The following is a 26,732-nucleotide window of genomic DNA, read 5'->3' as shown; positions in this document are numbered from 1 at the left end:
TATGAAAATAGTATGGAATTCCCTCAAAAAGTTAAAAATAGAACTATCCTACCATTCAGCAATTTCACTATTTGGTATTTATCCAAATGATATAAAAATATTGATTCAAAGGGGCATATGAACACTGATGTTTATAGCAGCATTATCAACTATAGCCAAACTATGGAAAGAACCCATATGTGCATTGACTGATGAATGGATAAAGAAAATGTTGTGTGTGTGTGCATTTATATTACTCAACCATTGAAAAGAATGAATTTTTTCCATTAGCAACAACGTTGATGAAGGTAGACTGTATTATGCTAAACGAAAAAAGTCTGTCAGAGAAAGACAAATTTCATATGATTTCACTCATATGTGGAATTTAAGAAACAAAAGAGATGAAGATAGGTGAAGATAAAAAGAGAGAGGAGAAAACCATAAGAGATTCTTAATTTTAGAGAACAAACTGTGGGTTGATAGAGAACTGTGGGTGGGTGATGGGCTAAAAGGGTGACAAGTATCAAGGAGGGCACTTGTGATGATCATTGTGTGTTATATGTAAGTGATGAATCACTAAATTCTACACTTGAGACCAATTTTGCCCTATATGTTAACTCACTAGGTTTTAAATAAAAACTTAAAAAAGAAAACAAAAACCCAAATATTTTAAAATTTCTAGTTCAAAAACTTAGCTAAATCTTTGGCAAACAAGACTAGTTTAATATTCCTAATTTAATGAAAACAGCTGTCTTGTGAGTTATCAACCTTACATATAATAGAAGCACGTATTTTAATTTTTTAATATTTATTTTTTTCAGAGAGTGCAGGTGCATGAATGGGAGATGGGGCAGAGAGAAAGGGAGACACAGAATCAGAAGCAGGCTCCAGGGTCTGAACTGTCAGCACAGCCCGATGCGGGGCTCAAAACCATGAACTGCGAGATGGTGACCTGAGTGGGAGTCAGATGTTTAACCGACTGAGCCACCCAAGCGCCCCACACGTATTTTTATTATACTTGAGTATAATCTTCATAAACTTAAATGGTTTAACTAGCCACGTAAGCTAGTATTACATCTACTAGATGTAATATAGTATTATATTATAAAATATATTATTTTACATTTTATATATATAATCTATGTATAGATTATAAAAATATAAATTTGCTTTTAATCAAACTGAGGCATTATTCTGACAAACTCTATTTCAGCAGTAATTATGTTTTATAACATGTCAGCTTAAAGACAGTTTCCAAGATCTTTTTGGAAATTTAAAACCTTAGATTGATGCTAAATTAAATTAACAGATATTTACTAAGTACCTAGATCATTTCTAAGTAAGATAAAATACTGAAATATTAGTTACTAAGCCTAAGTTTAAGTTTATATACTTTTTGCTTCTTATTTTTTATAGTACAGAGAGGTTGTACATACATTTGATAATAAATGTGTTCATTTGTGCACACTGAAAAATTATACTATAAAAAAGTATATAACTATAAAGTTTTATAAGATATATATTCATAAGCTTTACTAGTCTACTGCAAAATGCTGGTATATGACAGAGAATTCAAAATGATCTACATCTATTTTTCTCTGTAAAATAAAAGTTACTAACAGTTTAAAATTATAATCAATATGTATAAATGAGACTACTAAAAGTAATAAGGCAAAGGAGAACAACTTTGTATGCAAGGTATGAAAATATGTTTTTGTTAAGGAAAAAGAATAAGTTTGTCCTAAATTAAAATAGTGGTTCCAAAAATTTTGTAAGATGAAATGTAAGTAGATTTAAAATTATAAAATGTTTACAGAAATTTTATTTGCCGTGTTCAAAATTTACTAAAATTAAGTGCGATTATTTATAGTATTTTCTTTTTTTTTTAATTTTTTCTTAACGTTTATTTGTTTTTGAGACAGAGAGAGACAGAGCATGAACGGGGGAGGGTCAGAGAGAGAGGGAGTCACAGAATCTGAAAGAGGCTCCAGGCTCCGAGCTGTCAGCACAGAGCCCGATGCGGGGCTTGAACTCATGGACCGCGAGATCATGACCTGAGCCGAAGTTGGACGGTTAACCGACTGAGCCACCCAGGCGCCCCGAGATTATTTATAGTCTTTTCAAAAAAGAGCTCTGGTATCAAGTATTGTACCGATAAAAAACTAAAATTGGGCTTTCTCTCTGTTAAAATAGTTAAGAGTTTTCTTGGCTCACTGGTGTGCTCTTAATAAAAGGTTAATGATAGTTCTTTTTTTCCCCAGTAATCTATTGTGAAAATGAATAAAGGAAAACCTCACTAAAATGGAGTCAGGAGGCCAGAAGTGGGAGCTCTCATGCCCTACCACTCCTTGGTGTCCTTTGCAAAACTAACAGGAAGAAGCCTAAATTTTACTATTGCAGCAGGAGGAAGATTTTCTCCTTGCCCAGCAATAGCCCAGCTCATGAGAGACTGTAACAACTCAGCCAAGGAAAAGCCGCTACACTTCAAAGTCCCAGTTCACTCCAATGGACTTTTTGTTTATAACAAGCCCTCCCAATGTTTCTCCTTTTTCTGTAATAGAGTGTTCCTCTTCTTTGCTCTTGGACTTGCTTTTGCTGTAGCTTGTGTGTCCTGAATTGCAATTCTCTGCTATTCCTGAATAAACCCATTTTGCTGATAAAATAACTGCCTTTTTATTTTTAAGGTGAACACTATCTAAAAAGAAAAGTTTTTATGTCTTATCAAACTAATATCCTATTCTTTATGTTGACTTTATCATGTCAATTATTTTTAAAAGGCCTTAATTTTAAAGGAGCTAATAGTCTTTGGGCACCTGGGTGGCTCAGTTGGTTAAGTGTCCGACTTTTACTCAGGTCATGATCCCACAGTTCGTGAGTTCGAACCCCATGTCGGGCTCTGTGCTGACAGCTCAGAGCCTGGAGCCCGCTTTGGGATTCTGTGTCTCTCTTGCTCTCTGCCCCTCCCCAGCTCACGCTCTGTCTCTCTCTCTCTCCTTAAAAAATAAACATTTTAAAAAGACATTTTAAAGGCTCTAACAGTGTTTACAATCATTTTATCTCCTATGTTTACTTTAATTTTTTCTCATACTTTGATTTAATAGATAACCAAGTAGTATTTCTCACTATCCCATAATCGTTATCAAATCCTCAAACCTTCTGATAACATTTGACATTTTGACTTCCCCAAATCAAATCTGAAATATCTTTTACACCTAAAACTGACACTGAGATTTCCCAGAGGGCCCAAAGGATTTATTTGTTCTTTCACCTTGCAACAAGAGCAGTACTAAAACTATTCATATTTATTTAATATTGTATACATTTTATGGGAAGCAGTGTCAAATCCAAAAATAATAATGCTGATCCTTTCCTAAGTTAAATTTTAAGGGGTAAAATTTTAATTATACAAATATTTCAGAAATTATATAAAATTCCTAGCGATCTGTCAGTGCCCTCACTGTCTTGGTGCTGCCTTGCCAAATATTAAAACAACAGCACAATGTTATCAGTCATAATTTTAATTATTTTTAAAATGTAACTTAAATATGTTCTTACTACCATATGTCTGTCTTTCACTAGCTTGAAACGTTCCCTTTTAAAAGGGTCATTGCCACTACTGTTGCTAAACCTTTGTGAGAACAAGTACACCCACGTGGGGAATTCTGGCTCCTTCAAGTGACTGAGGAATCCATTTCACCAGTTAAGTCATCTAAGAAATCCAACAGGTTCTTCTCCTTCCCCCAATTACATTGTTCTTATCATTGTCGGTCATCTGAGATAACAGATCTAATGAACTATAAAAATTAAAGTTTGCTAAACTGATGGAAGAACTCAATCTCCCATAGCCTAAGGTTTTATCCTTGGCACCGATCATCCTCTGATCCTCTCCTGATGGGTCACACCAACTGTCCCCATGTGAAATAATATCTGGACCACCCATGAGAAATCCCTATTCTGTCTGGGCTCTGGAAGAGTTTAACCTGGTCAATTCATACATTCTAAAATACCCACAGGGATTTTTCCAATCCTCTGTCCACTCTCCCTCACAATTCTGCTGTTATCATTGGCTACATCCCTGCAGGTCTCACTCTACTTCCCTCTGTACTTCCTGGAATCCTAGACTAGTCAAGCCTTGTCCATTAGGAGGTTTGCACTGACTGGCTTTCCTCCTGGTGCATACCCAGAATGGGACTAAGGGTCTCCCTGCTACTTTGGACTATTAGCAGTAGTGGTCTTTAATCCTCTGGCCCAAAGACTCCAAATGTCACCTTTGCTGATGAGCCTAGTCTACCGAGATGCCATGCCAGTGACCTGACCCAAAGACTAGAAATGGAAGACCTAGACGGTTCTAGAAAGAAGACTTTTCCACAACCACACCCAGCATGCTTGGGGATTTGGACTACTAGGAGGAAGAAAGGAAGGACAGTTGCAAGGTGTTGCTGCCCACCTTAGAAACAGAACAGTATTGCCAGGGCAATTCATCCAGGCTGGCCCAGGCAGACCCTCTGTCTGAAAGTCAGAGCCTTGCCTCAGGTGCCCTTGTCTGCCAATCTGTTTGAGTGTGCCGCTTTGTCTTGGTGTCTCCATGGACTGGGCATTTGCTCAATTGGCTCCAAGCAGTTAGAAAATAGCTTGGAGATACTCTTCCCACAACCTGGGCCAGAAGGGGTCACACACTCCACTCTTCCACTTGAGCCACAAAGATGACTTTCTGACTTAACACTTCTCTTTCCCTTACTGCTCCCCCAAGTCTTATCAGCTGCCCAATTCTGGGTCCATTTTACTTACTTAAGAGTTCTATTTCCATATCCACAGCTACCACCCTAGCTGGGGCCCCATCATCTCTTACTTAGTGGACTGGAACCTCTTTGTAGCTCTTCTCCCTGCCTCCACTCTTCCCACGTCCAGTTCATTCTTCACACTGCCACCATAGAAATAAGTCTAAAGCACAACTCTGACCATTTCACTTCCCTGCTTAAAACTTTTCTGGCTCTGGGGGTGCCTGGGTGACTCAGTCAGTTAAGCGTCTGACTTCGGCTCAGGTCATGATCTCGCGGTTTGGGAGTTCAAGCCCCGCATCAGGCTGTGTGCTGACAGCTCGGAGCCTGGAGCCTGCTTTGGATTCTGTGTCTCCCTCTCTCTGCTCCTCCCCCACTCGTTCTCTCTCTCTCTTTCTCTCTCACTCTCTCTCTCTCAGAAATAAAGAAACTTTAAAGAAATTAAAAAAAAAACTTTTCTGGCTCTGTATGTGGGAATGTAAAATGGTAGAAAACAGCCACCGTGGAAAATAGTATGGCAGTTCCTCAAAAAATTTAAACATAAAATTACTATATGATCCAGCAATTCCACTTCTGGGTATATACCCAAAAGTACTGAAAGCAGGATCTCAAAGAAATACTTCTACACCCATGTTTATTACAGTATTATTCAAATTTGCCAAAAGGAGGAAGCAGCTCAAGTATCTCTTGACACTTGAATGCATAAACAAAATGCAGTATGTCTATATTATGGAATATTATTCACCCTTAAAAAGGAAGGAAATACTGACATATGCTACAACATGGATGAACCTTGAAGACATTATGCTAAATGAAAGATGCTAGTTACAAAAGGACAAATACTGCATGATTCCACTTCTATGAGAAACCTAGAGTAGTCAAGTTTATAAAAACAGAAAGTAGAATGATGGGTGCCAGGGGCTGGGGAGAAGGGGATGGGAGTTGTTTCATAGAGAAAGAGTTTTAGTTTTGCAAGACAGAAAGAGTTCTGGAAATTGGTTGCATAACAACATGAATGTACTTAATGCCACTGCCTTTATACTTTAAAATGGTTAAGATGGTAATTTTTATGTTTTGTGAATTTTACAACAATTAAAAAAAAACTTTCCTAACTCTTCTTTGTCCTCTTGAGAAAGTCCAAGCCCTTGTTAAGGCATAAAGGTCAGACTCTGCGCATTTGTGTCTGTGATCATGCGGCTTTTGTCCTTTATTAGATTGATATGGTGTGTTGGTGACCCTAAGACCACCACCAGGGTCCATGATTCACTAGGAGCACTCCCAAGACTCAGCATATAGTCATCCTCAAGGCTAAGATTTATGACCATAGAAGGATACCAAGCAAAATCAGTGAAAGAAAAAGGTGATATTTTCATTCACGACCCAAGATTATTACTGGAGACTGGTCACATAGGAACTTTCTGCCTGGCACGAACCAAAACTCCCAACTCCCAGGAGGCAAGAAGACACTCAGCATAAAGCACGTTGTTTGTACAAGTGATCCAGGTGGTCACCCTTAACTCTCATCATTTAGGGAAATTTTCATATCAGTGTAGAGAACTGTTTACCTCTTCAAGTTCCTGGAGGCCAGCCAAGGGCACATCTTGCAAGCAGCCCTTTCTTTTTTTTTTTTTTTAATTTTTTTAATGTGTATTTATTTTTGACAGAGAGAGACCGAGCATGGGCGGGGGAGGGGCAGAGAGAGAGGGAGACACAGAATCCAAAGCAGGCTCCAGGCTCTGAGCTGTCAGCACAGAGCCTGACACGGGGCTTGAACTCACAGACTGCGAGATCATGACCTGAGCCGATGTCGGATGCTCAACTGACTGAGCCACCCAGGCACCCCACAAGCAGCCCTTTCTAAAGAGAGTAGCCTCAGGCCTGCTAGGTTAACTCTTGTCTGCCCAACGTCAACTTTTCAATGGCTTTCTCATAAACCACAGTCATATCAAACCACAGGGTGCTGCGAAGCATGCAACACTGCCATCTACCCTTAAGCACAGGAGATTACCCTTACTCCTGGGCCCCTCCTTCACCTCCTTACAAAGTGCTTCAAGAGGAACATCAACTGTCACCTCTGTGAAGCCTTCTCTGATTCCATGCAGCCAGCCAAGTCACATACTCCTACTATGCTGCCATTATAACCTATCCACGCCTCCTTGAGGTCAGTATCTCCAGTGCTTAGGACATGGCTTGGCATGGGCTAGTCATTAAGTAAAATATTGTTTAATTTTACAATGTGTGGCTCATTAACTCACAGAAAAAATCAAGGAGCCCACATTACTCTGTGTATTCCTTCCCCTGCCCTCCAACCTACATTTGCACTCATCCTTCCCTCCTGTTTCAAAAACAGAGCCCTCTACTTCCTTCCCAAGACTCTAGAACCCCACCCTAAGCCCACCATAAATTCAGTGACCATTAACCTTTGGATTTGCTCATTCTTTATTCAAATATCAAACTGTCTTTACCAACAGTGTACTTCCTTCCCTGGGAACATAGGCATGCACTCTAGAAAGCACTTCCTATCATCCTGTAGCTGTATTTATCTAATCACCCATCAAATTTCCATCACTTGCTGGCCAACATTTTAGAAAGAGTTGTATACCTCCACCAACTGCACCACCTCACCTCCAAATTCTTCCTCAATCTGCTATAAGTCAACCAAACCTTTCTGCCTCCCTGACCTGCCCTCCATTTAAGGCAGCCATAAACTCCATTCTACCAAATCCTGTGGTCTTATTTAAAGGTCCACAGCATACTGGAAAGTTAGCTCAGCCTAGCTTGGTTTCCATGACAGTACTCTTTCCAAGTTCTTCCATTTATCCAAAACTTTCTTTCTCAGTATCCCCTTTCAGATCCTCTTCTGCTACAAGACCTTTCAATATTATTTGCCAGAATTCTGACCCAATCTGCCTTTGTAAGCTCTTATTTTTATCTTTTTTCATTGTATGGACTCAGAGTTTTAGGGGGCCAATAATTAACACCTCTTTTTAGACAAAAGAACAGAAAATGGAGATAAAGGTCCACTGATGAAGCTGATGGCTTTACACATAGAGCCAAAAAGGAGGGCACCCCTTACATCCTTGAACCACAGGGCCTTACTCACCCAGCCAAGAGCCTGGCTGGACAACTGACCCCAGGGGCTTGTAGACAAAAGCAAAGAATCCAGGGGGAACCTTCTTGGCTGTACATATGAAGCCATTTTCTTCCAAAGACAAGGAGGATTGGTGGCCAAGTTGGATCCATGCAGTTTCTGTTCCCAATGTGGCAACCAATTAGCCATTCCTGCCCAAGAGAAAAAGAGGAGGAAGGGAGGCCAGCAGTATAAACAAGAGACCAGGGAAACTCCACATCCATCAAACAACAACAAAACTGGCATTAATAACATTAATGCTATATTAATCATGAACAGATCAGACATGACTTGTAGGAAGATTCGCTCCAGCTGCCATGTGGAGAATCAGGCCAGGCATTATAAAGTAAGATGATGCAGGAGACCAGTTAGGAAACTATTTGCTCAGTCAACAGAGAAATGATAAGGCCACAAGTCTTATTGACTTATAAAATGTAAAGTTGAAGGAAAGTGGTAGCCAAGGCTTTTCCAAGATTTCAGAATTGGTCAACTGAGTGGATGGTGATGGTCGCAAGCTGTGGAAAGAATGAGCTGAGATATAGCAAGGAAGTTGGGGAGAGGTGCTGTGCAGCGATATGATAAGGTCATTTGAGTTATGCTGAATGTAAAGTGCCTACAGGGAATCTGGACAATAATGTCCAGTAGGTCTGGAGTTGAGTAAAGATTATACTAGGGGCTGCAGAGTGGATGAGGTTGTCTGAAGAATGTTCTCTCTCTCTCTCTCTCTCTCACACACACACACACACACACACAGTGCCATTTTACACACACAAATAGTCCTCTTCCTACTTATGACCCCCATCTTGGGAGACCTCCTTCCTGGTCCACATGTCAGAAATTAGCCAGGGCTTCTTACCTCTGCATACATACACCAGCTCCTATCCCAGCCCTATCCCAACTACTTGTGCTGTAGGAAGCCCCTAAACACTGCTTTGCACCCAGGGAGTCACTATCCCAATCCCACTCATGGAGCAGGAGTTTGAACACCTTGGTGTGTGATGTGCCAGGCACTGGCATGAACATGGGGTAAGAGTGGGTCCCACTTGGGTCATGGCCCCTGACAACTCTCCAGCTCAGGTAGGCAGGGACCCAGCACAGTTTAATACTTACCTGCTGGCCTGGCTGTCCAGTTCCACAAGCTGCTCTGGTCTTCTGGGGATGCTCTGCTGCTCTGGGGTCCTGGGGGCTGCAGACTGCTGGGAGGGTGCAGCTGGGTCCCCATGGCCACCTCTCAGGACTGCAGGCCTTTCCTGCCAGGTCTCTCCCACCTTGGCAGCCACATTCTTGTCTTCAGAATCAGCCAAGGTGCTGAGGAAGAGTGAACACCTTTATGGAATGAGACTTTGGGACCAGTTCTTCTTCACCCATTGCATGCTGATGTCACCTCCTGTGGCCATAACAGGCTCCTCTCCCAGAGGGTAGGGAAGAGAGGAGCCCAAAGGCAATCCCCACTTGTACCAGAGAAAGCATGAGCCTCTGATGATTTTGCCATACCCTCAATCTAGCAATGAGGAAGCGGATTCTCAGCTGTCTAGGCATCAAGGGAGATCTTTCTTCCTCCCTGGAATCACATCATGCCTACCCTTGCACACCCTTCCATCCCCATCTGAGGTGCTTCCAATGGTCTCATTCTTTCTCCTGGTGCTTCCTCCTTAACCTCTAGTGTGATGGTGCTGCTTCCTGGAGGCCTCAAAGATGTTATATGACCACTAGGCCAGGGACACAGAGTCAGGCTAAACTCAACTCTCCCAACATCAGCAGCCTGCCTCCAATCACTGATGACGCTCCCCTGGAACAAGAAGATCACACTACCAGCTACCTCCAGCCCTAGGATCTTTTATTCATAGAAGTTAATCCCATAGTAGGCATGCTCCCTGCCTTCATGCTTCAAGTGGAGCAGTGACCATACTTTTTGCAAAGCATGCCCTGAAAGCAATGCGACTCTTCAGCCTCAGGTGAGAGGAACAAAAATATCCCAGCAGAGACAATAAACTTATTACCACTTCCAGCTGCCCAGGCAGATCTGCAGGCAAGTGGGTGTTGTGTCTCCCTGTGCTGCTTCTACCCTAATGGTCTGCTGCAGCCCAGCCAGATACCAAAAGTGGTCTGCTCAGATAATGCCAGTCCCTTAATCAGCAAGATACCCTGACACACCCACTCCACCCTTATCTGTGACATACATGCTTGAGCCAAAAACAAACGTAGAAGCCCAAAGAGCTTGTTTCCTGCCTCTGTAAGCCTGGAGCTAGCTTTGCCATGGACTTAATCAGAGTGCTGTCCCATCTCCTATCTGTTATAGAATTACAGTAACAGAGATTGTCCTTATGAAGTTTGTGAATCAAGTCAAGATTTCTGCAAAGAGTAATTTGGGGGTCTACTGCAACACAGTGGCAAGTGGGTGAATAAGGTTCCTTTGCCCTAGGCCTCAGAGCAAAGCCACTATGATTATAGGAGTTGTAATCCACCTGACCTATAAAAAGTAAATCTTACTAAAACAGTCACAGGCAGTCTTGCTGAGCAATGTAATATCCCAGAGGTCTCCCATGCCCCTAATGAATTGCCTGGAAGTCACGTGCTTAGAGATACACCTGTAACTAGATCAAAGATCCGGTAGCCTAACACGGCTACTGCCAATTCCTGACACAATCAGACTCTCCACATGGAAGATAACAATACCTTCCATTCTTAAACTACCCCCAAAAGACTCCTCTGCTGGTTGTCAATGGTTCTTCACAGTGAATACATGTGCTTAAAGTTCACATGCTTCTCATGCAGAAAGAACATAAACCTGAAAATCTGAGACTTGCAACATAACAAAGAGGAAAACAGCCTATGTTTTAGATGTAAAGTCTAATAACAAAAGTTTGCTGGGGAAGAAATGAACTACTCTGTCTTATTAAATGAAATCAGGCCAATAAGCTGGTAAAAGGAAGCAGAGGCCAGTTTTCCCAGTGTCTTTTTGAGGTGGAAGGAGGCATTCCTCTGGGGCTGCTTTATTTAGCTTGAAGTCTTTTATAAAAAGAGAGTTTGACATAGTACTTTGTGCCAGGAAATGTTCTACATGCTTTTGACAAACTCACTTGACCCTCAGAACAACACTGTGTGATAGGAACTATTATTACCACTATTCAACAGTAAGGAAATACAAACACAGAGTGTAAGAGGAAGAAACTTAGCATGTCTGACTCCATATTGCTTCTATTTCCCTTGCTACTGTGACCTATAGCTTAGAAACTTCTGTTTAGCCCTGCATGTAGGCAGGCTACAGCTAAGATTTGCAAAAACCACTCTTTACCCAAAACTTACTTCACCCAAGGGGATAAGGAAGTATGCACAGAAATGACTATGCTATGCTTAAGATTTACAGGAACAACATGACCAAATTCCTGTAAACAAAGATAAACTGACCAAGGACAGAGAAATTACACAACCTTCCTGGGATGTCTACAGATGTCAGTCATCTTTTAACTCCACTCCCTCCTGACTCCTCCTTTTGCTAAGTTTCTTTTGCTTCTTTTATAAAGCTCAAATTTCATGCCAAGGGGAGATAGCTCCTTAGGACAACAGTCCACCATCTCCTTGGTTTGCTGGCTGTCTGGATAAAGTCGCTTTCCTTACCCCAGTGTCTTGCCTTTCCACTTACTGGCTTGTCTTGCAGTGAGCAAAATGAGCTTGGACTCGGTTAGAAGAGATTAAAATGATACCCAAGGTCAAATAGCGAGTGACAGAGCTTAAGCATAAGACCATGCACAGGAATACATGCTCCTGATTACCATACTATACCAATTCTTCCTGTACATGTGATGAAGCAAGACCAAGTTAGACTAGGGAAGAGTTCATCAACTTTGGAACAGTTTGACTACTCCGCAGGATAGCCTTGCCCCCTGCCCCCATCACCCTTCCTCGCCCAACTCTTGGGAATTAAGCTGCCTTTCCACAGAACCCCAGAGCCCTGCCCAGGCAGATCTGCCCAGGAAGTTCCCTCATGGGTGGAGGATCCGCTGCCCTCCCCGTATGTCCACAGCCCCTGCCCCTGGGCAGCTATGAAGATCAGTGGCCAGTGGCCAGAAACGACCGAGAGGCCGGGGCACCCTGCCAAACAGGCGGGGACCACAGGAGCCCCGTTCAGCTCCTTACGGGCACCCAGCTCGCTCTCTCTTTCTCGCCTCCGCCTGGACTGTGGCGATGGTCCGTCCACACGTGGTCAGAGGGGCTGCTTCAACCCCAAGGTCGGTGGCACCACCAGAGCCCACTGGGCCAGCAGGGCAAGGGCAGCGAGAGCCCAGGGAACCTCCCAGACGGTAGGCCTAGCCCATTTGTGATCCTCGCGCACCATCTAGCGGCCGGAACCAGCATGGCAGCAAGAAAAGCTACACTGAGGCCGTTCTCCCCCAGGGCAGCCATTTCGCTCGGTGAACTGTCCCATTTCCCGATGGGCGCTGCGACTCAAGCTTCCGGTTGCAAGGAAATGGCGGTGCGCGCAGGCGCACACTAGCTTCAGCGCTCTCGCTCCAGCGCGCAGGCACACAGAAGACGGTGTCGCGCCCCACTAGGAGCACGGACACAGGGACGCGCCAATCAGGAGCGCACGCGCGAAACCGGACTTGTGTCCCGGCTGCTCAGACTCCTGGAGGAGTGCTGGGATCTCAACCATTTTTCTTTCCAATCCAGCATCTGGTGGCTTTCCACAGACATCGTGAAGGCTCTAGAGCAAGGCTTGTCAACCTCGTCATTATTGACATTTTAACTGGATTACTCTATGGTGGATGCTGGTCTGTGTATTGTAGGTCATTGAGTAGCATCCTTGGTCTCCACCCATTATTTGCCAATAGCAACCTCCTCCCCATTGTGACAATAGTGTCTCCAGCCATTGCCAAGTGATCCCTAGGGGTTCAGGAGGTGGGGAAGCTGCCCCTGGTTCAGAACCACTACCCTAGAACAAAGATTTTCAAGGTAGATTGCACATGAAAATAAACTGGGAGTTTTAAAAAAGACAATGATGGTGTAAGCCACCTCACAACAATTAAATCTAAGTCTCTGCATAGGGCTCAGGAAGCTTTTTTGTTTTTAAAATATTTTCCTGTTGATTCTCAAGTGCGGCCTGAGTTTTCTCCACTGCCCTATTGCATAAGAAGCTAGATCCTGTCCCAGTTCAGGGAATATTAGATGAGATCATGCAAGCAGAGTGCTTTACACCTTAACCAGCTGAGAGTTACTGGTTCTGGATCTTAAGGATAGGTTCCAAACAACAGACTTCATAAACTAGCTTTTTAAAGTTTTTCCTGAAGGTTTTTTTTTTTTTTTAGAGGCTCTTGTGTTGGGACTCAGTTTTACCACTTGTAAGCCCTTGAGCAAGTCACTTAACCTTTCTGTGCCCCAGTTTCCCCATCTTATTCATTTCACAGAGTTGCTTGAAAGATTGTAAAGCATCCAGCAGAGCACACTATAGGTGTCAGTTACTGTTTTCACTCTGTTAACTGTCAGTGCAGTCTGAAACCAAAAAGTCACAAAATAGGGCCTCATACCTCATAGCTTACCAAAGCCCTACTCCATCTATCATCCCTGTCACTGGTTAGGCTCTAGCCACTCTGTGCTTTGGAACATGCTGGTGTGTTCCCACAGCAGTGTTTTTAGGTCTGCAGCTCTTTTCTCTTTTCTAAAATTGGCTCCTTCTCCTTATGGGAGCTTGCCTGAGTTGCCCCATGTATTAGCCCTCCTCACTGCCACCACTCTATCTTAGCCCTCTGGGTATTTCTTTCAGAGCACTGTTCTTCCCAGAAGGCACAGAGACTTAGGTTTCACACCTTTGTTCTTCATTCCTACTGGGTGCAAACCTCATAGGATTGTGGGGAGCACTGTATAAGACACAGTGAGTAGAGTGGAGTGCACACAGTAGGTGACCCAAAGTTAAGTAGCTATTGTGGTCATTAACAATATCCAGTATTAAAGAATCAGCCCTTTCATACCTCAATAGGCCTTCTATTCCACCACTCCTCCACAAGGACCCTCAGTACTAGCCACACTCAACTGCATACAGTGCTCAGGAAATACCAGGTTGTTTGGAGTCTTTTGCATATCCTTTTCCCTTTGCTTGAAGGGCTCCTATTCACCTTTCAAGATTAGGCTCAAAAGCCACCTCCCCCATGAATTTGTCCTGAGTGCCCCATTCCCCTGCTCCAGCATAATGTATTGTTCCAATCTGGGCTGGGCTTTACCTCCCATCAGCCATATCTGTGTGCTCCAGCCTCCAGCACAGGGCAGGTGCCATTCAAGTGATTGCTGATGGAAAGTGTGGGTACCTGGGGCACCTGGGTTGCTCAGTTGGCTAAGCATTGATTTCGGCTCAGGTCATGATCTCATGGTTTGTGGGATCAAGCCCCACATCTGGGCTCTGTGCTGACAGTGCAGAGCCTGCTTGGGATTATGTCACTCCCTCTCTCTCTGCCCCTTCCCTGCTTGCACTCTCTCCCTCTCAAAAATAAATAAACACTAAAAAAAAAAAGACTGGGTGATTTCCTGATTTTGGAAGAATTCCTGGCTGGAGGAAGCAAAGTGTAGTGGAAGACTTTCTGGCCTCAGAGCCAGAAGCCAGAGGGTTCTAGCTGCAGTTTCACCTCTTGCCACATGCTTCAGACCAGCTCACAGGCCTTGCTGGCCTCACCTTCCAAGCCCAAAGGCCAGTGCATACCTGACCTGCATCTCTCCACTTCAGAAGCTCAGCACTATTCCCTGATGCCTTACCCCTTCGAGTGTGCATCCTTGTCCTCCAGGTCTGCTGGACTGTCACTCTTCTGGTCAGCTGGTCCAGCAGAGGCCAAAGTGGAGCTGGAGCTGAGGGAGGAAGCACACAGGCCTGCTGAGGCCTTAGAGCAAAGGAGACTCGGGGCCCTTGCCAGCTGCCTTCTCACCAGAAAGGGGAACCTACATCTGCCAGTAAAGGATGGCATCTCAGTCCTGCTGTTAGTGTGGCACAGATGCCACTGTGTGTGATAACGTCTTGTGAGTCCCAGCTGTGAACTGGGCACCTGAGTTCAAGATCAAGCACTGCCCCTGATCAGCTCAGGGGTCCCTGGGGAAGTCTCCTGGTTTGGGGCTCCAGTGTCCTTACCTGACCTATACACCTCTTAGGGCTGTGTGGGAGTCCAGGAAGATTGTTCTTTACTAAATGCTCTGCACACCCACAGCAAACTGGCCACTCCTACTGGTGGACTGGTAGATGGAATAGGGCAGAAGCCTGCAGCTTGGGAACGCACAACCCCTTCCCATTGCACCTTAGCACTCTAGAGCCATGTGCCCTCCTCAGCCACCTCCATGTGCTCCCTGGTACTGAGCATTCTAGTGCCAGTTGGCTGTCCCTGGGATTCCTTCCTCTGACTCCTGCTTGCTGGATTGGGCTGCAGTCCCTACAGGAGGGTCTATTCCGAGGCTGTGCTTCCTAATGCCATCCCTTCTGCCACCTCAGCTTGGGTCCTTGTGAATACATGCTGGGCTTTCAAGGCTGAGAGTTTTCACCACACACATCTTGATCATCCAGGAGAAGAGGGAAGCCAACAGCTGGGCACACTCTGTGGAAGGAGTCCAAGCCTGGTCTGGGTTCAGGACTTTGTGTCTATATGTGTACTTCCTCCCAAAGGGATGGATTCTATCCCCAACAGATGATGAAAACTGAAGGACTGCTCGAACAGATGCTCAGGGCACAGTACTCACTTAAATCACACAGCTGCCTGACACTGGGCCACCGTGTCCTTGTGGTTAAGTGTAGGCTCCCTGCAGGCACATTGCCTGGATTCAAATCAGTACTTTGCTAACTCTCAGGTGTGTGACCTTGGGCACATCACCTGAAATGGGGATGATAATTGTGTCTGCCTCATAAGTTTTCTGAGGAGAGTAAATGGGATAATAGATGCTAAGTACTTAGAATAATGCCTGGGCCCTAACATGTGCTAAATTGTTCCTGTTTTTATTACTGGGGCCTGTGGACATTTATAGAAGCAGCATCCCTTTGTAGTCTATCTGTATCCATCAACTTGATACAGATTGAGTGACTGGGTGCTGTCTTACCCAGTATTTCCAGGGGTAGGTTGCATTCTTTGTCTCTGTAAATCAGGCAGGTTGATGTTCACAGCAAGCTGAGAAGTCACAGCTCACAGAGCACCTCATTGCCCATGCAAGCCTGCACTTGAGTAACACACTCACTAAGATTCCTCATGTTTGTTCCCACATCCATTTATCCCAGTTGTACTTGCAACCATAATTACTAAATTCAATTATTAAACTCATAAAAGTGAATGGAAAAGGAGTGGTTGCTTTTTGCATAAGAAACATTTTATGGGGCACCTGGCTGGCTCAGTCGGTAGAACGTGCAACTGTTGATCCCGAGGTTATAAAGTCAAGCCCCACGTTGGGTGGAGAGATTAGTTAAAAATAAAATCTTAAAAAAAGAAACATTTTCCTTGGAAATACAATAAAGGTAAGTTTCTTAAAAATCATTGCCAAAATATGTACAGTTAAGACGATGTAAAAAACTAGGTTAAGTCTTTAGACTGTTTTGCAAGTTAGTTTGATGTTTGGCTTAATTTTAAAGAAACTGAAAGCAGAAAGCAAAGACTTTGTTTTAGGAGGGTATGTTAGCAAGAATGATCTGGATGAATATTCAAAGATAAAGCAGTCAAGAACTTTACCCAATCACACTGGACCAGAGGTCTACAACAGCAACAGTTAATCTGCACAACCGTGCTGGCCAGGACACAGTGAGGCAGGCTGCAAGTGCTGGCCTTTCAGACAGTGGTTTCCACTAGTGGCAGCTCAAAGAGCCAAGGCCCCAACCCAGTGGCCTTTCTTTGCACCTGCTGAAGCAGAGTGGTAGGGCAGGTGTGCCAGCTGGCAGCATGCCCTTGTGGCTCTCTGCAGACACTGGCTTTGTCCGTCTGCTCTGAACCATAAGGGCACTAGCACAACTTGGAGCTGAACTATCTGTGCCAACATCAGCATACCTATACTTTGTCCCCAAGGATGACTCATGCTTGGTTTGCAGCCACTTAGGGACAGGTGAGACCTTGGGAACCACTCCCTGAATCACCTGAGAAAGTGGACCCTGACTCCACCCAGATCCAGGAACTTAGAGCCCAGCCAGACATGTTTATCTTCTCAGTGGGGCCACTGCTTTTCCTCTCACGGAACCACAGAGCATAGCTGTCCAGAGGAGGTGGGCAGGACAGGAAAAGGAGCTTAAGGATTTGTGGAAGGAAAAGAGGAAAGCAGAGATGAAGGACCTCCTTCTAGCTTGTCCTCGGAGCTCAGCCAAGAAGAGAGAAGGCACTGGTTAACCCATCATTTGGTCATTCATTTATCCCTTCACTCATTCCGTACATATTCATTCTACTTCCTGGTGCCTGCCCAGGCAGGGCTGAACCTCCAGCTGCAAGTGGACCCTTGTGCCTGCTCTGGAGGATCTTGAGAACAAGTGGCAGAGGGCAGGAGAAGGAGCAAGATTCAAGCATAGGCAATTCTGATAAGTGGAAAGCACAGGGACAAAAGATGTGGTGGGAGCAACTGGAGAAGCAAGCTGTAGACAGGACTATGGGAAATGACCAGTGTTCAGTCCCCCGCAACCCAGGCAGTTTTGGCAGCTTGACCCTGGCCTGTCACCAGGGACATGAGAGAATCAGTAACCTGGGGCCATCTGCCTCCTCCAGGCAGCTTACCCTCCTCTCCCAGAGTCAATGTCTGCTTCAATCAAGCCTTCAGGTGGGAAGCCCATGGCTCTGGATCCCACATTGCCATCACTTGACTGTGCACTTGACCTGTTATGGGAAGAGAAACATTTGCTGACTCTGATTAGGTTTTGATCTAATATAACTAAGATGTCCTGAGAGCCGGCCTCAAGGACTAGAAGGCCAGGCTCCCAGTTGCCACCCTGCGCTGCTCCAACTAGAGCCAACTGGACATCAGCAAGTATTTCTGCTTTTCTTCCAAACCTGATGGAATGGGAGCAAGAGTGGAGCCAAAAAACAGAGCAAAATGCCAACTTGGGAGGAAGCTGGCACAACGTGGGGAAGCCAATGGTCAAAAAAACAAAGGGCAAAGCACTTGGGGCCACTGATAATAATAGAGCCCAAGGCAGAAACAAGCTCCCCCAGACATCCCAGGTCCCCTTCCCTCATTTCATGACTGAGTCCCCATTGGGGGTCCAGAACCCCACACTGATAAAATGGAGGCAGACAGGCAAGGCTGTGGGCTCTTATCCATTACTGGTTACCAACTTCCCATTGAAGAAACACTCAACTCTCAGCCGTTGCTCACCACACCCAGGCTTCCTTGGTCTAGCATGAAGGACAGCTCAATGAGATAGTCATAGGATGGCTGGGCACAACCATCCCTTCTGGACTCATCATCCACCACTGGCTCTGCCTCCCATCCTTGCCAGCACCTGCCATGTCTCCCTTTATCCACAGTTCATCCTGGAAGTCTATGCTAGATGCTCTGTTGAGGTCAATGCATCCTTTGGTCATTGACTTCCCTAAACTTCTGATTTGGCAGGCTTGCTTGCCCTGGCCATCAGCAGGACTGCTTTCAGTGGGGGCAAAGGCACAGTGAACTTGGGCCAAGGGCTGGGTGGGGGTGGTCTGGCCTGGAGTTTTGTCCTCCTCTGCAACTGGCTTTCTGAGGGATCTTGGCAGGGGCCTGCCCCTCTCCAAACCTCATACATTCCTTCATTTATTCTTTCAAAAGATATTCACTGAGGACTTGCACTGCCCCAGGCACTGGGGACACAGTGGGGGAACTGGACAGTCCTGGTCCCAGCTCTATCCATGGACCTTACACCATAGGCCACATGGGCTCTATGTCCCTGCACTCAGTTACCTTAGGTCTAGATTGGGGCCCTTGCAGGCCTCCTCACCAGCCAAGTCTTCCTTGGCCTCTCTAGTGCTGGGGTCCTCCTTGTATTTGGAGCCCAGGGAAGACCTATGGAGGAAAGAAACATAAGTTAACCATCCAGCCACACTCAGATGAAGGCATTTATCTCATACTCAGATGCCAACTGTCTCCAAGGAACTTAAAAGCTGATATTGCAGGACTAGCCAATTCTCAAAATATCATTATTAATAGCTACTATTGATTTAGGGTCAGACTCCATTCTCATGATTTTGCATGCATTAACCCTCCACATAAACCCCAGGATATGGGCACTATATTTATCCCTGCCTACTTTCTAGATGAGTGAATGGGAGCACAGACAGCCCAAGCAACTTGCCCCAAGGTTCCCAAGGGGAAGAGCTAGGATTTGAACCCAGTCTGATTTCAGAGTTCTGTACTATAATCCTCCATGGTGTTGATACTTCTCCTAAGCTGCTAATTCAACCTCCCTATGTTCTCTCTGAGGTCATCGGGGAGCCTCATGGTGTCCAACGCAATGGATACACTCCTTTCATTATCACCATTCAGGACCACTGACCCAGTGGGCCACTCCTGTCTTCTTTCCCCAATTCATCTGTCATGACTGTGACACCATCTCCTACCTCTCTTGCCATACCTTCCCAGTCTCCTTCACCATTCCCTCCTCTTCTGCCCCTTAATGTTGGTGTTATCAGCATTCCTTTCCATCTGCATGCTCCACCTCTTTGCCCACCTCCTCCTCCTTGACATCAACTGCTACCCTCAAACCAATGACTTTCACATGTTTGCACATCTCTGTGCTCCTGACCCATACCTCCAATGCCTTTCAGACTGTCCCTCGGTCAGCTCACCCTCGACATGGCTAGAATTGACTGCCATTCCCAGCTGCCGTTGGGGGGATGACCAGGCAGCTGCCACCTCCACACTGGGCTCTGTGCCCAGCCTGCTAGCCCCTCTCTCAATTCCCTTGATATTGTAATTCATGTAAACACTGACTTTGAATCCCATTATTTCAGCTTTCATCTGTCTGCATATAACATGTAAATTTCTTGAACCCTGACCTCTCTCCCAAACCTCAACTACAAACCCTCAAATGCCTCCCAGCAATTTGTATTTGGTTGCCCACAAGTAAACTCATTATATATTCATTTAAAAATACTAAGTATTTATATCACCCCTCCTTGTCCCTTGCCCCTGGTCCTCAGTAGTGTGGTGAGTTATGGAGCAAAAGGTGCAGAGTGGGAGTCAGGCAGCCTGAGTGGAGTCCTGGATCTGCCTGCTCTTGGCCATGTAACCTTGAGCAAGTTACTTGACCATTCAGGGTCTCAGTTTCCTCATCTGTAAAATAGACATAGTGACTGCATCTGCATCATGCATGAGGATACCTGCTAGGCTGTTGAGGCAGGGCAGGGCTTGGTGAATTCTAGCTTTCTCTCTTTCTTCTTTCCCCAAATTGATTCTCTGGAAAGTGGGAGAGGAGCACCCCCATGGGATTTCAATGGTTGTAGCTTTGCCACTCCCAGACAAAGTACCAGAAGCCTTGTGGGTTCTGGAGACAGGAGGCACAGCAGGGATCTTCACTGGAGGCAGCCTGGCTTCCTCCTGCATCTCTTGGGGTTACTTGGACCCTGTTTCTCAAAGACTTGTCACCTTAGGAAAATCAGTGAAGCAGCTTCCAATGTTACCTTATTAAAGATGTTGTCACACTGGATGATCCTCAATCATTCCAGCAATAAACACTCTCACATTTCTGTTCTGGGCCAGAGGGAATGTAATGAACATTTAGCTGCAGCCCCTGCCCTCCAGGCTCTCAGAGTTCTTAGGGAATATTGATCCAGGAGTGGACAACTGTGCATAGGCACCACATGGAGACCTGGGAGGCTGGAGACAAGGGCCCAAGGAGGGAGGGGTATACGAGGAGTACTGAGTTCAGGCTGCAGAGCCCAATCAGGGTGGGGGGCATTGCAGGGTTTTCCCAGGGGGCTGGAATGACTACTTCTGCCTTTTAGAAATCTCACCCAGGTAGAGATGTGGAGGGTCTAGGGATGGGGCAATAGGAGAATAAGAATAGGAAATATCTCTAAAATAGAATGGGTAGGACTCAGTGCCAGACTGGGGTGGGAGTGTGAAGAAGAAGGCGCCAAAGAGGAGAGTAAAGGTACCTAGAGATCCATCAGGACTCATCTTGGATGACACTTCCTCCAGGAAGCCTTCCCTAACCAACCCACCCTTATGCTAGTGAGAGGCCCCTTTGGAGCTCCTACTGCTCCAGTGGGCATACACTCTGGCCTCCCTCCCCAGACTCTGGGATTCATGAGGAAGAGTCTCAGTCTGGCTGCTTCACAGCTGCCTTCTAGGCCCTGGCACAGGGGTCAGGTGTGCATCAGGGGCTCAGTAAATGTTAGTTGAGTGAATAGCTAAATGAGTAGGAGAGAGAGTGCTGCAGGATCCCTCCCACTACTTGTCCCTCCAAAGAGAATTGGCCCTTCCATGCTCAGATCTCCCCTTGTCCCCGCCCCAGCTCCTAGCAATCCATCCCCCATCCTGTCTGCCTATTGCATGGCTCTCTGCCTCCTATCTTGAGGCAGGGGCTGGGCCCTCTGTGCTCCTTGTAGTCCTCCTGTCCCTCACCCTCCCCAGAACCAGGTGTGGTGGCATCATGAGCTGTCAAGGCTGACCTGGTGACCCTACCCTGTTCCCAATAGTCCTGTCACACAAGCAGAGCAACTGCCCCAGCGGCTTCAGGGGGCTTTGCAGAGCCCATGTCTCAACCCAGCACAGCTGTCCTGTCTTGTTCTCAGTGCTTGGCAGGGCTGAGCCCTCACAGCTTGCTGGTGTCTGCATCTGCCTCCCCTACCAGGCAGATGGTCAGCATCTCTGGCCAGGGGACAGTCACCTCTGGCTTGCCAGGGCCAGGTTTGCCTCACATGAACCAAGTACTTGCCCCTAAAGAGGTGTGGGGTGAAAGCATGAATGGAGGCAGAGAACCTAGGTTGACCATGTCTCTTACCAACCAGCCCCTGGGCCTAATCATTTGCATCCCTTCCTTGCTTATCCCATCTCTAAAATGGTGTGGAAGGAGCCCAGCAGGGCCCCCATACCTCATTCCTTCCAGGTCTGGGGTCATCAGGCGGAGTCTTGCCCCAGGTGTCGTGATCTGCAGGTGGACAACTTCCTCACCTCTTGTACTGCAGCCAAGAAAGATAGCCATGGAGTTGCTGGTAAGGAAAGCCTCCCCATTTTCCCATCTGTGCCAGGGGTCCAAGGGCATTCTCCTTCAGAGGCCTCCTGGGTAATGCAGTGGAACACCCAGAACCATTGTCTTTTTTTTCTCTTGTCTCCTCTTTGGCCTTTAGCTTTCTTGGTGCTACAGCTGAGCTTGACCCACTGACCTCCAGGTCGCAGAGGAAGGAGAGTGAAACACCCCTTTACCAGTCTCCCACTCTTGAGCCCAGCCCCCTTTAAGCATAGCAAGTGGATTCTGGATGGAAATGGGACTGCCCAGCCCCAATGCCCTGTCTGTAGCTGCTGTCATGATTCTGTCACCCACTTGCAGAGATGAGCCCTGGCTATGGTTCCACTGGAATGCCCAAAGTGGCTATTTGTGAAGCCAGTGAGAATTCTGGGTATATAGGCTGATGGGGACTGATGACAAACAAGATAATCAGGAAACCTACAGGCCAAAGTTGGAGACCCAGTGGGAGTAGGATATCAGAGACTTGGGGGATGAAGGAAAGTGACCAGTTGCCTGTGAACTGGAGTCCACAGAGAATCAGACATTCTCAGCACTCAGAGGATGCTGAGGATTCCCTTTGAGGATTCCCTTTGAGGATTCCCGTGCTCAGAGCCTGGCCCACAGCTGACCACATACATCCTGCCAAGTCTGATTCCACTGCAGGACCTGACCCCCAGCAGGCTTGGGCCATGGTGATGGCCAGAGCCAGAGGCAATCTAGAGCTCTCTGGCTTTGTGGGAGTACTCTTCACTCAAGACCATACCTTTCTAGGTCCACAAAGTAAGGCCTAAGCCATCCTTTAAGACCCAAACCACTTACAGCCACTCCCTCCTTTCTTCAGTTGCCTGTGGACACTGGGTTGGGTCCTGGGTTATAGATGGGGGTGAGTCCCAGGCCAGGTGAAGCCCCCAGCCTAGTGTGTATGGGGGGGGCAAAACAGGGACAGAGTAGCATGGGTCCTGACTCTACTAAAGTGTAAGACTGTGCACAAATTCAGCCCCAAGGGCACCTGAGAAGTTTCATGGAGATGTGGCCTCGCTGGGGGCCAGCTGGAGGCAGGTGGGAGAGGAAGAGATGGAGGCTGGCAGGGGCCTTAAATGATGAAACCAGATCTGGTGTGGCAAAGGGATGCCATGGAATGGGCTTAAAGTGGGGGGTGAAGAGCTTCACATGATCAGACTGGCACTTTAGAAAGGCCCCTTTGGGTCCATGACAGGGAAGGAGGGGCCAGGGTGAAGGCAGAGAAACAGGTAGTCTTCACCTTGGGTGAGCTGGTGTGACTTGGCTGCTCTCCTTGGAAAGTCACCTTGGAGTTGATCCTGATGTCCGGCTCCAAGCTAAACTAGGAGGCCATAGAGGATCGGGTCAGTGGTCTGCCTGTGTATGTCCTTCCTGGGATTTGGCTGAGAGGTCGCACATTAGAGATGACAGGGGGAAATGGAAGGGCTTCCAGGGACAGGGGGTCTGGTGCACAGGGGCAGCTCTGATCTGTGCATGTCTCCTCCCATGATAGCAATGATGACAGCATAAAGCACCTGGCCAGGACACACCCCACTTGGGGACATCACAAGCAAGTAAAACATACTTCCTCACTGGTGTTTCTGGTTATGTGGCAGAGGAAATAGGAACAAAGTGTCACCCCAACCTGCCCAAGCTGGCACCTCTCCCTCAATGCCTTCTTCCTTTTTTGTCACCCCGTTTAGCAATCCCTTCTTGAAGACCCAGCTCAAGTGGCACCTCTTCCAGAGGGGCTGTTATGAGTTGCACTGTGTCCCCTTAAAAGATATACTGGAGTCCTAACCCCTGGTATCTATGAATGTGCCCTTATTTGGAAATAGGGCCATTGCAGATACAATAAACTTAAGATAAACTCATACTGGAGGAGAGTGTCCTAATCCAGTGTGACTGGTGTCCTTATACAAAGGGGGCATTTGTACACAGACACACAGAAGGAGTATGGCCATGTGAAGACAGGGGCAGAGACTGGAGTGATACATCTACAAACTGAGAGCTGCCAAGGATTGCCAGCAATACCAGAAGCTAAGAGAAAGACCTGGAACAAATCCTCCCCCAGACCATTTGAAAGGAACATATAGCCCTGCTGACACCTTGATTTAGGACTTCTGGCCTCCAGGTGTGAGAAGACACATTTCTGATGTTTTTTCCACCGAGTTTGTGTTAACTTGTGACAGCAGCTCCAGCAAACTCATACAGGGGCCTTCCGGTGTCTCTTCTGCAGCAGCCCACCAGCCCCTCTCACCAGACCTTCAACCACAGATGGCTCTAGTCCAATCTTAAATTGTCAGCTAGGCTGAGAGCCGATGGAGACCGGGAGCACTCTTCCAGTGTGGACCCAGCTGCCTGTGGGAGTACCTCCTTCTCCGCACCCACAACCGCATTTCCCTCAGAGGCCCACAAGATGGCGATATTGGTCTCTTCATTTGCCCTGCAAATCAGCAAGCCTATAACTGGGAGCACCCAGGCACTGTGCCAAGGATTTCATATGTATTACCCCTTTTAGTATTTGAGAAGGCCTCAGGAGGTAGGTATCACTACTCACTATTGTATACATGAGGAAACTGAGGCATAGAGAGGTAAAGTGGCTTGCACAAGGCCAGTATAAGGCAATGCCAGGGTTTGCCTTGTGCCAAAACCTGTGCTTTTACTCAGTGCTCTCCAGCTTACTCTGTCAGACAGCATGCTGGGGCACAGCCTGCAGGCCTCACCATGGTCGAATGAGGCAGAAAGCCAAGGAAGCTTGACCAGTGCTGTGACAGGGACAGCAACCAGGCCTGGGGGCCTTTGCGCATACCAGTTTCTCTGGAAGAGGGTATCTGAATAAGTTCAGTCCAGAAGGTATATAGGAGTTGTCCCACAATGAGAGGGTTAAAAACAAGATGAACCCAAGAAAACAAGTTTTGGGGTGCATGGAGGGAAGGCCCCCTCCACTGTTGAGCAGGGGGTGGGAGTGATGGTAGAGACAAGTAATTCAGATATAAGCACTTGGAGCTGAGGGACCTTTGAGATGCCAGGCAGGTCCGGCATCTGATGGAAGGGAAATGACAGCTGGACAGCCCGGAGGACACAGCCTGTAGGTGTTCTTGTGGTGCATTCCTATTCCAAACTTTCAGCCCTCCCTGAAGTCCCTGAAGGGTTTGGCACCTAAGACAAGGGTTTTACTCCTGGTTGGCCTGCTGGGTGAGATGAGGAAGTTACATCAGACTTGAGCCAAGGAGGATATTGCAAGGACAGATTTGGGGAAGAGGCAGCCTCTTCAGAGCCATACCTGGAAACAAGGCTGTGATATTTTCCTGCCCCACTCTGCCATAAACCAGCTTTTTCTGAGTTAGTACAGCACCCAGAGTTTGGTTGAGTCACTGCTCCCCATGGAGCTGCACTTCTTCAAGGGCACAATCTAGCCTGGAGTTCTCAGATAACCAGGCAGAGAGAGGCTGGGTATGGGGAACTGATGGTGGTTGCCTGACCTGACCAGTGCAAGACCTGTCTGGTACAGTGGAGTCAGAAAAGAAGGCCACCCAGGACCAGGCAGTGGCTCACCTGGAAGCTGCCTGGCAGGGTTCCAGATATTTTGTGACTGCACAATCTGAGGGAAGAAGCACTATGAGAAGTATCAAAGTAAGCCTCCCTGACCAGCCCCTGTTGCACACTTCTGATGAGAACTCTTTCCTTCCTATTGGAGGCTTCCCCATTATGAAACATCTCTGGTATCTAGAACTTTCTGTAATCTGGTCCCAATTCTGTTTCCTGGGGCCTCACAGGCAAGATTGATCTCGGACTTTTGGCCTTCACAACTGTGAGGCAGTATATTTCTGTTGTTTGAATCACCAGTTTGGGGTACTTTCTTACTGCTGCCCTAACAAACCACTATAGCCACCCTGCTATGACAGCAGATGAAGGGTATTAAACACCCAAAAGATATGTCAAAATGCCTCTCAAATACATAATACAGCACAACCTAATTCTCCTAAGTTCTCTTTTAAAAAGCATCTGAAACCATTCACTGCTCTTCTTTTTCTGCACAAAAGACAAGGAGAAATCAGAGATGTGCACTGTTTGGGGCTGAATTATGTCCCCTCCAAATTCATATGTTGCAGTCCTAACCCTGGTACCTCATGGTACATTTATTTGGAAATAGGGTCGCTACAGATGGAATTAGTTAAGATGAGGTTATACTCAGGTAGGGTGGGCCCCTAATCTAACATGACTGATGTCCTTATAAGAAGAGGAGATTAGAACACAGACACACACACATGGAAGAGCATGTGAGGACACACTGGGAAAGGTGGCCATCTACAAATCGAGGAGAGGCCTCCCTCCCAGCCCTCAGAAAGAACCAACCCTGCTGACACTTAAATCTCAGACTTCCAGCCTCTAGAACTGTGAGACAATACATTTCAGTTGTTTGAGTCACCCCATCTGTGGTTACAGTTGCCCTAGCAAACTAAGACAGCCTCTATGTCCCATCAATCCCCAAGTCCCATCAGTGCTGCCTTGTGAAGAGCTCTGAAATATTTCCACTTGTTTAAAAGTTCTCACCGACAGGGGCACCTGGATGGCTCAGTCGGTTAAGTGTCCGACTCTTGATTTCAGCTTAGGTCATGATCTCAGGGTTTTGTGAGTTCCAGCCCTGCTTCAGGCTCTGTGCTGATGGCTCAGAGCCTGCTTGGGATTCTCTCTCTCCCTCTCTTTCTCT

At 46.5% G+C, this 26,732-nt stretch overlaps 1 protein-coding gene across 13 annotated transcripts in view; it reads right to left on the bottom strand.

The window, feature by feature from the left end:
* Positions 1-26,732, bottom strand: part of ZNF185 (zinc finger protein 185 with LIM domain) — a 64,515-nt gene that overhangs the window by 14,754 nt on the left and 23,029 nt on the right. For 10 of the 13 annotated variants that reach the window (XM_047844158.1, XM_047844169.1, XM_047844160.1 and 7 more), the window contains 5 exons: positions 21,885-21,971; positions 18,751-18,852; positions 17,592-17,690; positions 14,629-14,718; positions 8,998-9,213 (listed from right to left, as the gene is read on the bottom strand). In XM_047844158.1, coding sequence (XP_047700114.1) covers positions 8,998-9,213; positions 14,629-14,718; positions 17,592-17,690; positions 18,751-18,852; positions 21,885-21,971 — 594 coding nt within the window. The remainder of the gene's footprint in view (positions 1-8,997; positions 9,214-14,628; positions 14,719-17,591; positions 17,691-18,750; positions 18,853-21,884; positions 21,972-26,732) is intronic. The other 3 variants (XM_047844161.1, XM_047844163.1, XM_047844164.1) reach the window with 1 other exon arrangement.

Source organism: Prionailurus viverrinus, chromosome X (genome assembly GCF_022837055.1).
Source record: "Prionailurus viverrinus isolate Anna chromosome X, UM_Priviv_1.0, whole genome shotgun sequence".
Classification (NCBI taxonomy): Eukaryota; Metazoa; Chordata; class Mammalia; order Carnivora; family Felidae; genus Prionailurus; species Prionailurus viverrinus.
This window is presented reverse-complemented; position numbering and strand designations above follow the sequence as displayed.